General features: G+C 29.9%; 1 protein-coding gene and 1 long non-coding RNA gene across 9 annotated transcripts in view; one reads left to right on the forward strand and one right to left on the reverse strand.

The window, feature by feature from the left end:
* The window catches only part of LOC145246149 (uncharacterized), a 634,197-nt gene that overhangs the window by 610,645 nt on the left and 7,470 nt on the right, over positions 1–16,082 (forward strand). For all 8 annotated transcript variants that reach the window (XM_080107997.1, XM_080107998.1, XM_080108001.1 and 5 more), the window contains 3 exons: positions 9,565–9,764; positions 12,092–12,135; positions 15,441–15,508. In XM_080107997.1, coding sequence (XP_079964123.1) covers positions 9,565–9,764; positions 12,092–12,135; positions 15,441–15,508 — 312 coding nt within the window. The remainder of the gene's footprint in view (positions 1–9,564; positions 9,765–12,091; positions 12,136–15,440; positions 15,509–16,082) is intronic.
* LOC145246156 (uncharacterized) overlaps positions 7,133–16,082 on the reverse strand; it is a 25,029-nt gene continuing 16,079 nt past the window's right edge. The window contains exon 2 of the long non-coding RNA XR_013863101.1: positions 7,133–8,110. This is a non-coding gene — a long non-coding RNA (uncharacterized LOC145246156). The remainder of the gene's footprint in view (positions 8,111–16,082) is intronic.

Here is a 16,082-nt window from a genome sequence, read left to right on the forward strand (position 1 = left end):
TTTGCACTGATTACATTTTTTTGGTCATTGGAATGTAACTTACCACTATATATATATATATATATATATATATATATATATATATATATATATATATTGTAATTAATTAAATGAAATAAACATTGAGGAATAATAGTTTTATATAACTTTATTATATCATCAGAATAATAATGTTTGCTCCTCTTAATATCTTTAAGTTTTTCTTATCTTGATAAGTTTTGCTTTGTTAAAGATATATTCTTTGATAACATGATTGTGTGTGTGTATATGTATAATATATATATATATATATATATATATATATATATATATATATATATATATATACACATACAAAAACAAACATTTTTTAGTGATTTGTAGATCCACCATTAAATAACACTAGCGAAAATCCAAGTTTATATACAAACGCTATCCACAGTAACAGCCCCCTATTTTCACACTATTCTTAGTGATGACAGTATTATAACACTAATATATAATCTCCATTAATTTGTCTGGTGATTATGACCATTTCCTGGACTATTCATACATTGCTCTGCCATTAATGCAAATGGTTTTTGAAACCTGCAACTCATTTTAATCTGAAAGAGGTACAAGATAAATTATTCCCAATAAAGGAGTACATGCCCCCCCACACACACACACATGCTATAAAAGCTTTGGAGTGGTGGTGGTGGTGGGAGGTGTCATATGACATGAAATTGAAACAAGGCAAGAGTCAACGACAACATATCTTCTAGGCAGATTTAATTTTATCCTTAATTGTTATGCTGATTAGCTTTAAGCATCTTACATAAAAGAAATCCTTTCCTTCACAGATGTTGCCGCATTGAAAACAATGGCCAACTTTATTGCTTTTGTGTTTTTGTTTTCGTGTGTGTTGATTCTGTTTAGCACAGGTAACATTCTATTGACGCAACAATAAGTACATCTTTTGCCTCCAGCCTCTTTCTCATTCACTCCTGCAACAACGATACATAAAGCAAGGGAGATAATTGGAATTATAGTTTTGTTTTTATGCTGATAAAGAATTTTATTTATCAAAGCAATCTGAAAATTATGTTTTATACATGTGCATGTTTATATTCTACCTATATATATATATATATATATATATATATATATATAACTGCTCTACTTTACGTAGTATTGAGCATGTATATAAAAAATATGTAACATGCACACATCATATGATATATGGTGGATGGCTATACAAATGCAATCATCGTTGGATCATAGATCTTATCAAGTCATTAATAATGACATCTGTGTTACATCTGTGTAGCAATCCACTATATATATATATATATATATATGACAGAGAGAGAGAGAGAGAGAGAGAGATTTGTACTGAATGGTTTACAATAAATATTGTTTTTGCATTTAATCACTCAAAAGAATTGCCATGTTGTAAAAGAAAGAAACCAATTCTTTACAAATTCAATTGAATTGTTCAATATTCTACATATCAAATCAAATGACTTAAACAGAAATTATAGGCATAAGAAGCCCCATTATAGGATTTATAAATTTATTCAAATTTCTGCTAAGTTGTATTTTTTTTTTTTTTAGTCATTTACCAATGAGTTAAATTTCTTTAAATCATTTTTACCATGTATCATTTCACAAAAATTAAGTTAACAAAGAGTTAATTGATTTGGTGTTCTTAAGTCAAGTATTTTTTATTTTTTGAATGCATGCCTTTTTACAAGTCTCAGTTTTTATTTGTATTGCACTCTGAGCTTTCTATGCTGCATGGCTATTTAAAATAATTAATATTCATTCATTTTATTAGGCAAGAGAAGAAATCTTCCTTTGGTGGTCAAACTCTGTCACTTTCACTCACGCTGGGTGTTGGTGTCATCCCATGTCATCCCACCTACATGTTTTATCTTTACTCTTTCTGCATTTCTAAAGTCATACTGCCTTCATTTTCACCATTCATTTGATAAATACACATAGACAAACATGCACACACACTTTTGCATTATACCCACGTTATATACATATGTAATTGGACTCATTAACTACAAGAAGATCACCTGTTGTAATTTCTTCCATTTTTTTTTTTTTTTTTTTTTTTTTTATATCTCCAGTACTTAGTTTCCTTGTGATGAACCCTTGAATTGTTAGTCAACCATTATTCATTCCTACCCTCTTCTCCATCCACTCCAGCACTCCCACCAATTGTCCTACCTGAAATGCGCCTGTATAGATCATTCCTCGCCAACATTCAATTCCAAATGCTCACATCTTGTTTTTCTCCTTTGTACAAATATTTTATTTCGGTGGATTTTGTTTTTACAGTTGCATAAAACAATTTAGTAATTTATATAGTTCTTGTTTTGCAACTTTGTTTATATTGCACAGAAGTATTACTTTCTAAAAAAACTGACATAATTCATCATAAACACTTATAAACTGAAGAGACCTTACATAAATTGTTATGATGAATATTTTTCTAGAAAATAACATCTTTGCATCGAATTATATAATTGCAGAAATTATTTAAGTATATATTTTTCTAATAGATTTTTCTAATTTATATTTCAACTCTTCAAAATTTTGCATTTTCAACTTCCAATAAAACGAGTAGTTTTCATTTTTAATGGAAAAATTAAAGAATATCCAGAAAAAATGTTGCTTGTTTATTTTTAGTTTATAATTTTTTTAGTTTATGATTTTTTTTTATAATATTTTGATAATTCAAACACCACTTCTGGTATCAATTCTGGTTCAATTAAAAAATTAATCAATTGTTTTTAGTTTATAAAAATATTAACATTTTTTTTTAATATATATTTCATCACTTAATTCTGCGTTCACTGAATTGTTTAAGTATCATTTTAGAATGTAAAACTCATAAAAATATCAAACTCATTTTAATTTGGAATGTTTTTTAAAACATTTTTTTACAAAACATTTGGCTGCAATACAACCATTCTGCAACATATTTTCCATCTCTAAATGAATCACGCCTTTCAGTTCTTTTATTTTAAATTGCACATTAACACCTTTGGGGAAAGGTATGAACCCACATTTTTTCTACGAACCTATGGATGGAAAATTCTTTTAAAAATTTTTCAGAAATTGAATTATAAATTTTACATTTTGGTCTTTTGTAATCATTTCTATACATCGATTATTTGGTATAATATTCAAAAGCAAAACTTTTCAACGTTTCATTCGGTTTTGGAATTTTTTTAGATGAGGATTGATAATTTGGATTATTTCGATAACTGTTCTCATCTTGAATGTTCTTCTCATAATGTTTTGGATGATGTAACTTCTGACTTTCTTCAAGTGCATCTTATTGAACTCGGGGAATCTATATGGAATTTCAAATGGAACTTTTTTATTTAATCCACGCTTTTTTACCCTGTAAAAATTTTGCTGCACTTTCATACAAATTTTTAATTGGACAAATTCGAACATGGATCGAGATGTTATTGGTTGAAACATTATGAGAATAACATTCAAGGTGAGATGTTATTGGTTGAAACATTATGAGAATAACATTCAAGGTGAGATGTTATTGGTTGAAACATTATGAGAATAACATTCAAGGTGAGATGTTATTGGTTGAAACATTATGAGAATAACATTCAAGGTGAGATGTTATTGGTTGAAACATTATGAGAATAACATTCAAGGTGAGATGTTATTGGTTGAAACATTATGAGAATAACATTCAAGGTGAGATGTTATTGGTTGAAACATTATGAGAATAACATTCAAGGTGAGATGTTATTGGTTGAAACATTATGAGAATAACATTCAAGGTGAGATGTTATTGGTTGAAACATTATGAGAATAACATTCAAGGTGAGATGTTATTGGTTGAAACATTATGAGAATAACATTCAAGGTGAGATGTTATTGGTTGAAACATTATGAGAATAACATTCAACGTGAGGGTAGTAGTCCGAGTAATAGAAACTTTCTATTCAGTATTTTATTCTGAAACATGCCCTGACGGCATCCCAATTATAGTGTTAAAAAGGCTTCAACCAGAACTTGCTCCCATACTTACGAAACTGTTTAAGCACTGTCTTAAGGAGAAGTGCTTTCCGACTCCCTGGAAGACCTCATCAGTTTGCCCTGTATTTATTCAGGTGATAAGTCATCTCCCTCTCAATACAGACCAATAAGTCTCCTGTGTGTTATGAGTAAGTTGCTGGAATCCATATTAAATAGAGAAATAGTCAACCACCTCAGCAGGAACAACCTTCTTAGTGACACACAATATGGTTTCCGCTCTGCAAGATCTACCGCAGATGTGCTGACGGTTATATCCCACAGGATTAGTGAATCTCTTGACAAAGGCTTCCTTTCTAGGGCAATTGCTCTTGACATATCAAAGGCCTTCGACAAGGTATGGCATAAGGGTCTACTTCACAAGATTTCCAGCTACGGTATAACTGGAAATGTTTTCTCAATCATTAAATCATTTCTCTCCGATAGACTCATAAGAGTAGTGGTAGATTGACAAAAATCGGAGGCCTGCAATATAAATGCTGGAGTTCCTCAGGGGTCAATCCTGGGCCCAACTCTATTCCTGATCTACATCAATGACCTCCCTAAACACATACTTAAATCATTCGTTGACATCTATGCTGATGACACGACCATCTACGGCAACACATCAAAGGCCGTAAATGACAAAGTTCTCTCTGATTCTCTCTCCTCTGATCTCAAGCACGTGGTTCAATGGGGGAAGACGTGGCTGGTTACCTTTAATGCATCCAAAACCAAACTCCTATCTTTACATCATCAACGCTCTGATCCCCATCTGGCATCAATTGAAATGGATGGCTCTCGTCTAGAAGCCCCATGTTTTGACAAGCTTCTGGGTTTGACCTTTACTCCTGATCTTAAATGGAACACGTACATCAAGTCTGTTGCCAAGATCGCTGGAAAGATGGTGGGATCCTTCTACCGCTCCAGTAGATATCTCACTACTGATGCAATTCTCTATCTATATAAAAGCCAAGTACGTCCAAGGATGGAATACTGTTGCCATATCTGGGCAGGAGCTGCTAAAAACAGCCTATCCTGCCTTGAAAGAGTACAAAATAGACTTTGTGGCTTAGTGGGGGATGCCCTTTTCTCTACCCTGCAACCTCTCTCCCACAGAAGAGACGTTGCGAGCCTATCCTTGTTTTATCGTTATTTCCATGGCAGGTGCTCGTCTGAACTCCAATCTCTGGTTCCCCCTCGCCAATCTTTCACGAAAAACACCCGTCTAGCTGAATCCACTGTGAAAAATTTCCCCCACTCTTTATCTGTGCCTAAATCAAAACGTGGATTCCATGAAGAAAGCTTCTTTCTTAGAACTGCACGCCTGTGAAACTCTGTTCCGTCTGCTTGCTTCCCACCGGACTACAACTTAAATGTCTTCAAGTCCAACGTTAACAAATTCCTAATGAACTGCCCCCTTAAGTAAACACTTTATCAAATCTCCATACTAACGTAATGTACTTTCAATAACCCTTATCCCTGAGTGGCTTCTGGGCCTTGATAAGTGGTGATCACTGTATAAAAAAAAAATCTGAAACATCGCAATAAACTCGTGCGATGCACATAAATTCCATCATAAAAGAACTGTACACAATGTTCTTTGAATCATAGAATGTTACTTTTTCAAAATAAGCTAATTCTTCATCTTTCATGTTTGTCTTCTGATCCCTCCAAATATATCCCTTGCCTTTCTCCAGTATTCCTATTTCTCTTTGATATTCTTTGTAACTTGTCAGTTTCATTGTTGAGTGATTTTTAACCAAAAATAAATGGTGTGGGGGTGGGGGGCAGGATAATGATAATGGAAACCTTTTTTTTTTTTTTTTTTTTTTTTCAAGATAAAAAAATATTTTATATAACAGCCATTAAAAAAAGTGAACACAAATTTTAATCTGCTTAGATTTCTTTGAATAACATGCATTTTGTGCAAATTGCATGGAGTTTAAACATCTAATATTAATAATAAAAAAAAGCTTTTTATCATAATTCTTAACTAATATAATTTAATTACTTTTTGTGGAGGAAGAGAGAGTTAATACAAACATTTATTTTGTTAATTTAAAAAAAGAAAATTTTCATTTTTGAGGGCAATTGAAATTTTTTGGAGGGATAAAAAATTGAAAATGGAGTCTCTAGTTGAATACTCAAATTTATTTAAAAACTTTAGCAGGAATCTCATAGTTTCTTAAGGACCCATTCAAATCACCATGTGTAAATCTCAGGACTTACTACATTAAAAAGTCATCAGCATCACTATATATATATATATATATATATATATATATATATATATATATATATATATATATATATAACAATATTTATGGCAATGCAATAAAAAAGTACATATGAATAATATTTTTATGAGAAGAATATACACGAAGACGAATCATTTGATTTTTATTTCAAAGTTATTATCATTTTTTTGTTTTTTTTTTGTTTTTGTTTTTAATGTCTTTCACAAACTTAGAGAAATTGTGAGCCAATCTTGATTTTTGAAAATGTCTAGATTTGTGATTTTGATAGACATGTGCAATGCGAGACGTTTTCAAAAATAAAGATTGGCTCACAATTTCTTTAAGTTTGTGAAAGCTATTAAAAAATTGTTTTAAAAGAAAAATTAAATATAAAAAATAAAAAACACTTTTGTTATTGTTTTTATATCTTTTTCTAATAACATCACATATATTTACTTTATCATTTTATTGACGTTACATCCTTCTACTTCGTAACCTGACAGTGCTTCATGTGAATCATATCCTCTTTATATATATATATATATATATAATGTTCATGCAATTCATCATGCTTTTCCCTCAGGCAATCCATCATCTTATTTCATCTTGCTTTTACAGCAAAACCATCCGCCTTTCATTTTCCCAATGTGTGGCTTTTTGTTTATTTTTAAACAAAATCTTCAGTTTTATTCGTTATTATTTTTCTATTGAAGTCAGTTGATCCTTTTTGTGTTAATTTATTTCAAAATTGCTTCTTTATGATTAGCTAATTGCCATTACTTTTCATTTCTTTTTTTTTTTTTTCATCTTGTTTTATCCAAACTGGACCGATGCAAGCACGTCCAGCCAAATCCTCCAGCCAATTACATTCATTTCTTTTTTTTCTTTTTTGTTTTTGTCTTTATTTTTTTAACGTTTTGGCTGTTGCCGTTTGCTTCCACTAACTGATTAGAAATTTTATTTTATTTTATTTTTTTTAACAAACATTTAAGTTGATCTCTTTTAATGATTAATTCATTAAACCCTGTAAAATATCTGGGATGGAAGTCATGCTCATCATTATTTCATTTTTTTTTTTTTTTTTTTCAATGGACTATTGTCCCCATCTTGCCTTTCATCAATTAAAAAAAATATTAGGTCAACCTCGGACTTATCCACAAATCTTCAGATTTGTGTTTGTAAAGCCAGTCTTACTCGATGTGGAGAGCAACTGCCTCTTTTGTGAGGAAGATCCAAATATTTATCAACACTTCAGAGAATCCTAAATAAATTGGTGAGCTAACTGACAACTGTGACAGAATGACACGGTACCCGACTGAGGAAGAAATCCTGTCGGGACGACTGAAGTTGATTGAGCCACCATCTTGTATAACAATATCTGCGGTCTTTTGGAACTGCCGAGAAAAAGAGAAGCAGATGAAGAATCGTGTGGTGCATGTGAATTCATCGATTTTGTTTGAATTAGTTTGAATTCTATTGATGCCATTGCTTTCCTTGATATCTTTTTTATCAGAATTTTTTCTAAAACTACATTGTGTACTCACGTGAAGGTTGCCAACATCCTAAGTGAAAAGTGTTTCTGTGGAACAAACTCGATTCAAACTTGGCACATTCAGGTTATCAGTCCATGTCATTAATCACTTAGCCACTATCACCAATATTCAAGTGAAGATAGCCTTGCTCGGTGTCTAGCTGACAAGGGCAGGAGAGAGTGGCAACATCTCTCTTTGTAGGTGCCTGCAATTTCTCTAAGGGGTTGGATGTAATCCTTCAAAGGTCTGGTTGATATTATTATGCCCAGGAGTCTGACTCATCCTCATATGACCAAATCACCTTGTAAAGGCTGCTCTCTGCAAGAGAAAAGAAATGCCAGTGTTTATGACTAACAATTTTATCCCTCACGTGCATTTATGAAAATTATGTTGTTTTTTTTTACTTAAATATGGTCAATCCAACAACCATGATGTAGCTTGCATGGCAACAGAGAAGATTGGCCAGATATCTTTTTTAGTTAGAATTCTTTCTAGAAAGAAATCGGGTACTTATAGGACAGACCAAGTTAAGGTTGCCAACATCGTAAGCGAAATTGTTTCTGTGGAACAAACTGGATTCAAACTTGGTATACCTTGGTTGTTTGTGTTATTAACTGCTTAGTCATTGTCACCTTCCATTGAACGCAATATTCATGAGATGGTTGAAGAAGCTTGTTACCCTGGACTGGAAGGCTTAGAGAAAATTTGATTTGTGCCAAAGCTCGTGATTACTGTTTTCAGAAATGTTCATATTGAAACATTTCAAGATTTCTGTAGAAAAAGAGAGTCCAACGTCTGCTAGAATTTTCCAACATTGTCGGTCAAACAATGATTAAACAAGAAACAAAAAAAATAAACGCAACGTTTTTAGAACATTCATGTTATGTAAATATCATAATCATTGAATTTAAAAAGAAACATCAACGCAAATTGTAATATTTGAATAAACATTACTACTGTGGAAAAGTTCAGAAAGCATATGGATGAAAATGTATGGATTTCAATGGGGATAATAGTCCGAAGTCAACAAAAAAAAAAAAATGTAAATATTTAAAAAAAAATGTAAATATTTAAAAAAAAATGTAAATATTTAAAAGAAAATGTAAATATTTTAAAAATTTATTTATGAAATAATTAAAATTCCTTTTGATTTTTAAATTTCTAAAAATATTTTTCTTTAACATTACAACATAAATGACAAATTCTTTTAACATTTTTAACAAAATTTTCTCATTAAAATCAAACATTTATAAATGATATAATTATTTTATATTTTAATCCTTTCCTAATTCTAAATAAATGAAATCTAAATGTCAAACTATTGTATAAGTTGATCAAAAAACAGCTTAAAAAAATCATTTTGTCTTACATTCAGTTTAAAATTAATGCTTCAATGAACTTAAATTTCAATCGTACAAACCTCCATCGTTTTTTACGATACAAGTAATAAACATTGTTAAACGTTTGTCTATATTAATATAAGAAAAGTATTTGTCTTTTGGATTTAAATGACACTGAATAATTAACTTGTGTGATTTATTTGCGGTTTGTTGTTAAGAATAATTTAAATGGCATGTTTGACATGGATTTATGATTTAACTTGCTCCAGATTTTGTTTGGAGTTTTGCCGTTTTGAAATTCTAATCTTAAAAGTAATTATAACCTGAAGAAGTGAAGAATTCTCTAGAGGTCATTCGGAGCTTGTTTTTGTTGCTAAATTCATTATTGATTATCGTGTTTGAAATAAATCTTTGACTTTCTTTTGCGATCAGGTATTAAAATATTCGCAGTCAGAGTGGAACAAAATGAAACAAGAACAAGAGTTGGAATTTCAGACGAGGCTGCTCCAGAAGGAGAAGGATTGGAGCAAGAAATTGGCCGAGAGGGAACGACGTATCACTGACCAAGAGAAAAGAATTATGCTGCTCGATGATCAAGCTCGCAATCTGAAACAGTCTAATGAGGATATGCGGTGAGTAAATCCGTTTAAACCATTACCGTGACCCCCACCTTCACTGTTGTTGCAATATTTTTTATATAATAAGAGGCTAGGATTGAAGAAAATCGAAAGCTCTGATTTATAGACACTGGTGATAGAAACTGACCAATCAAATGGAGCCACATTCTGCTAACAACTAACCAGAAACTGAAATCATTCAATAAAACTAGATATTTTAGAATTCCTATGCATAATTTTTTCTGTTTACATGAGAAGGAATCTTGCTTTTTATCGGCAAAATTTTTACAGTTCAAGACTTATACAGATTAGCTACCCACCAAAACTCTTCTAAATTTAAACATGGTTTTCAATTCAAACAACTCTTCTAAATTTAAACATGGTTTTCAATTCAAACAACTCTTCTAAATTTAAACATGGTTTTCAATTCAAACAACTCTTCTAAATTTAAACATGGTTTTCAATTCAAACAACTCTTCTAAATTTAAACATGGTTTTCAATTCAAACAACTCTTCTAAATTTAAACATGGTTTTCAATTCAAACAACTCTTCTAAATTTAAACATGGTTTTCAATTCAAACAACTCTTCTAAATTTAAACATGGTTTTCAATTCAAACAACTCTTCTAAATTTAAACATGGTTTTCAATTCAAACAACTCTTCTAAATTTAAACATGGTTTTCAATTCAAACAACTCTTCTAAATTTAAACATGGTTTTCAATTCAAACAACTCTTCTAAATTTAAACATGGTTTTCAATTCAAAACTAATTTTAAATGAATAAGTGAAAGGAATTTGAACCCTTTTGTTTATTGTTTGCAGAATCATAGTGAACCTACACTACCTATCTTATTACTGCTCTGTTTAAACAAATATCGAGCACTCTGTTTTCAATACAAGTAAAAAAATTATTTTTAATGATAATCCATCATAAATATTTTTACATTAATAAAATATGGACACTTCTCGTGCTTGTTTCGTAACTATGTGACTTATACATTTTTTTTTTTTTTTTTATTAGTCGAATAGTTGTTGAAAAAATGGGTGCAAATCCATACCCTTACCCATGAAAAAACAAGAATCAATAAAGATCTTTATGGCATACATACCCATGACGAAAAGAAAATATTGCACACCAAAAATCATGTAAATTGATCGTATATATTTATTTTAAAGCAACAAAATTAAATTTTATGACTAAATAACAATCCCGGATTTTTCAACTTCATTTTTTGCAAATAGTTTGAAAGACAAAAGAAATAATTCCAAATAATTCGAACTTTCATGAGATTTTAGAAAGCCATTTTTATCATAGGGATATTAGGTAATTCATCACCAATAACTCACCCCTTAAAATAACTGTTCAAAAATAGATTTTAAAATCAACCTTGTACATCGTTGTAATGCCTACGAATTCCTATTGATTTTTTTTTTATAAAAATAAAATTATTTAATCAATTTACATGATATTTGGTGTACCATAGTTTTTTCTGTCACAAGTACATACACAATAAAGTACATACACAAAAAAGATTTTTCTTTGTTTTTTTCTGTCACAAGTACATACACAATAAAGATTTTTCTTTGTTTTTTCATAGGGAAGAGAGGTAGGGACTAACATAATAAAATACAAAAATGAATGTTAATCTTTTGTTAGTAGTTGAAAAAAAACGTGCATTATCTTATAATTCTTCTGAATTTGAAAGGAATTTAGAAGCATTTAAACTGGCGAATTGAAGTAATTTCAGGCCTCAACTCGTGTATTAAGATTGAAAGTTTTAATTTTATGACAAGTTTATTCAATGAATAATTTACTGGCAAAACAATATAATTATTTTTATATTTAAAAATCGTATTTAAAAAAAAAAAAAAAATGTAATTTGATAAGAAAAACAGAGTTTCAAATAAGAGCATTGGGTAATGCTGAATAGGTTTTTTTATTAATTTGAAAATTGAAAAAAAAAAAAAAAAAAAAAAATCAAAGTATTTATGGAAATTAAATTTCACCAGTTCATAAAATTGTATTGCAAAGCCAATTTTTTTATAACATTTATTCTTTTGTTGAGTTATCTTTCCCTCAAATATTAAATATTTTCTTTCAAGAGAAATGATAGAGAGACGTTTAGGAAGAGAAGGAGGGAAAGTATTCAATAAATGAAACAAAAAAAAAAATGAAAGAGATTTTCTTGGGTTTATATTTCAGAACTACTATGTGTGTAACATTAATGAAATAAACATTCTTCATAATTTTAGAAAAAAAAAATGGGAATTATGTTTAATATTGCTGAACTTGTTCAATATGTAACGAGCTGATCAGTTATCTACTCTTTTTTTTTCACAGACATATTGTTGCTGAGTTTGAAAAAACAATTGCACAGTTACAAGGTGAGATGTTTTAACAATATTTTTTTTCTTTTTTATAAAAATAATTTTAAATTGTTGTATTTCCAAGTATGTAATTTGCATCGGTGAAAAAAAATTCTTTTCCCAAATTTATATGATTAACATCTTTTGTTGTGGGTGTGGGTGTATATATATTATTTGATGAATTCTATTTGATAGGAAAATGCAAAACAGGTGTATTTATGCAGTAACAAAAATCTTGCATTCTGGTGACAATGAAGTTGCTGAAGGTGTTTTTGATATTGCTTAGGATTTTGAAGCATATCTCATGCAAAAAGTTGTTGAGATGCTTGAAAATGTGGTAATCAGTAGATGAGAGGTCTGGAGAATATGGCAAATGAGGCAGTTTCGTCAGCCAATTCATAACTTCTGAAGGGTCGATTTAGCAACATATGGTTGGATATTGTTGTGAAGGAGAATTGGGCCTTTTCTGTTGAAAAATAGCAACTTCAAATTATATACATACATACATACATACATACATACATATATATATATATATATATATATATATAATAACAAGTAGTTAATAAAACATGTTAAAAAATCACTTTGAAAAAGAGTTAAAAACATATTTAATTTTAAAAAAGGAAACACATCTTATCTTTCTTTGAATAATATTTGAACTCATTCCCTTTTTCCTTGTGAATTTTTGAATTATTCCACGGATTTCTGCCTTTTGGATTACTTTGGACCATCTTCCAATTACGCGATTCCCTGGGATTTTACTTGTGAAAATGGAAATTTAATCAACTTTTTGGATTTTACCGTCATTTGATACTTTACCCTTCACCAGACGATCCATTCACGTGAAATCACCTTTTTCTTCACCCTATTCCCTCTGCTTCACTATTTGTTACCAAGTAAGATCTATGACTTACTTGTAGTTTCATTAAATACTTTTACAAGCAAAATCACACCCCACATCCTGATGAGAAGGAAAGTATTTCTTCGAAACTCCATGGATTAAGAAGTATTCACTTATTTTCTGCTTCCTTTTTGAAAATTAAATATGTTTTTAACTCTTTTTCAAAGTTTTTTTAACATGTTTAACTAACTACTTGTTCTTATAAGCTCTATTTCCTATTTGGTTTTATCGAGCTTTTACATCTGGTTGAGATTACTTTATAAATATTAACTTTTCAATATTTATAATATACTTTAGTTTTGCCATCTTGGATTATTTTAGTAAACTTAACTAATTCTTATTTCATTTTATATATATATAATATAAAGCTGAATGTCTGTGTGTGTCTGGTTATGAATAGTCTTCTATATGGTTGACTATTTTAAAAAACTGATTACATATAATGATAAAAGATGTATTGAGACACAGGAATGGATATGTTTGATCTGGCAGAATGGTGGTTCATTAAAATTGTGGGGTCTGCATTCGCGTCTGGCCCCCAAAGTATGGAAATAAAAAAATTAAAAATTAAAAAAAAACGTTTACAAGTGTTTTTGATATAGATGTACATAAGAATACTTTGATAAGTATGTTTTAACTTAAATAGGGATGGTATAATAAAATTGTGGGATCAGTGTTCGTGCCTGGCCTCCATAGAATGGAAATAGGCACAAACTTTAAAGACTTTTCATATCTATCTGCGTAAGTATACTTTGATTATTATGTTTCAGTTTGAAGAAATATGGTATAATAAAATTATGGGGTGTTCGTTCGCACCTGACCTCCATAGAATGGAAATATGTCACAAAGTTTAACAAGGTTTTTTAATATATATCCACAGAATATTGTGATAAGTGTTTCAGTGTGAACAGGTATAGTATAATAAATTATGGGGTTTATCTATTTTATTTTTACTTTCATCATATTTTGCTTTGGTTTTGATACCCTCAAATTCAACCCAAATTTGCAACCCTTCCTTTTCATAACCTATCATACTTTAATAAATCAGAGTCCATTTTCTATAGGCTGTTTTTGAACACAGTCAACGACAGGTACTTTTGCGAGTGTATATATATAATTATTATTATACCTGTAAACAGTTTCATGTTTTTGCAATCATCAGTGCATGAAGTGACGATTCCTACTGCTGGGGAGATTCAAACACAGTTACAAAGCAGTTTTTTGACTCCATTTGCTAGGAATGTTACCTTTTGACCACCAACAAGCGCTACAAGAATCAAGAGAAATTAATAACTTTAAAAACCAAATACAGGCACAACATAAAGACAGTCAATAGTGATCAAATGACCAGAAATCGTGATCTTACACGAGGCCAGCTGACCACTTTTATTTCTCAGATAGTGTTCAACTTTAGAACTTTCTTCTTAAAGCAGTGAAATAAAATATATATAAATAATATATATATATGTGTGTGTGTGTATATATATATATATATATATATATATATATATATATGATGGCTTTATAGTTGGCAAAGTAGCAGTTTTCACTTATTGTAAAATATTACTGTTCCAAAGTAAAATTGAGTTCTCTCTGTAACAGGTAATGTAAACAAATATAAACCCATAATTCTCGTTAGTTTCGTAATGAGTCAACATTGCGTATGGGTTAGATTGCCGATTGATTACACAAGCGGTTTTGAATATTCGCTTGAAATACTCACCATGTCGCAGCACACATTATTAAAATAAAACACATCTGCAGTTCAAAAATTCATATCAATTGGAGTTTAATGTAAATATGACCAGTCATTCATCCATATGATTATTTTTAAATCAGTTTTAGTATTGGAACCTATTTTCATAATTTCCAAGTTTATCACAATCTCGTATTCATCTTTCATCTCCTAAATGTACGTTTACACCAGTGTGTTATATTTGTATTTATCCAGATTGAATGACCTCTTTGTGATTTGAATGTTTTCCAAGAATGCTCCATACTTCAAATATAGTTATATTTCATGCATCAGTATCGAAAACGTTTATGTGGGATTTTGAATTTTGAAAGAAATGATCCTTTGATTATTAACATTGTCCTAAAATGATCGGATATGTTTTGGTATATTAATCTCTGATTTTAATGAAATTTAAACATGAAATTATCGAAATTTGAATGATGAAAAATTAATATTTTTCAAATCCCACAACTTCAGTCATGTAAGCTATTTTCCTTTTCCTTTTCTCCTTAGTAGTTTTTACTATTATTATTGGATTGAAGTATTTAGATATCTGACCTTCCTCTTTAAATTCATTAGAGAGTTAATGATTTTGTATAATGAACCTGTTCTTGAACCAACCAACACACACACACACACACATGTAATAAATTTATTATCATTGACTTTTTCTTTTTTTCGCAGCTGAAAAAGAAAAGACAACAAGTGCCTCCCAGGAATCACTAGAGAATCTTATTCGAGAACGTGATCAAGTATGCAGGGTTTTTTTGTTTTAATCATAATGGCCATTTACAACCATATTTGTCGAAATGTTAGAAGATGCACGGTAGCAAAGACCATATTTATTTAGATATTTAAAAAAAAAAAAATACCTTTTTCCTTTTTCTTTTTGCATGCAAATGAAAATACACTTTCAAAAAAAAAAAAAATTTGAAATTTAAGGATTGTGCATTAGAAATAATTATATTTTTATAATTACAAAAAATTCTACCAGATTTAGAAAATGACATGGCTTAGTTTTTCTTTTTCATTTTGTAGCCTTGATTCAGTGTAGATTCAGTTCTGATTTCTGATATTTTCAAAAGTTTTCACTCTGACTCTTTCCTAAAAAAATGTCCTCTCTGACTCGTGATATTTGGGATATATATACTATAGATTCTTTGTTGCATTTTTGTTTGAAAATAGCTGAGCATTTTTATTTTCTTTTTTGAACGCTTTGTGAATTAAACGTTTTGACTTTTGTTTTTATTTCTTAAAAAAAAGCTAAAGAATTAAAAAAAAACAATTTTAAGTGATACATGTGATGAAAACAGTCAAATCCGACTC

The sequence above is a fragment of the Euprymna scolopes genome, chromosome 23 (genome assembly GCF_053919585.1).
Source record: "Euprymna scolopes isolate OS-2025 chromosome 23, ASM5391958v1, whole genome shotgun sequence".
Classification (NCBI taxonomy): Eukaryota; Metazoa; Mollusca; class Cephalopoda; order Sepiida; family Sepiolidae; genus Euprymna; species Euprymna scolopes.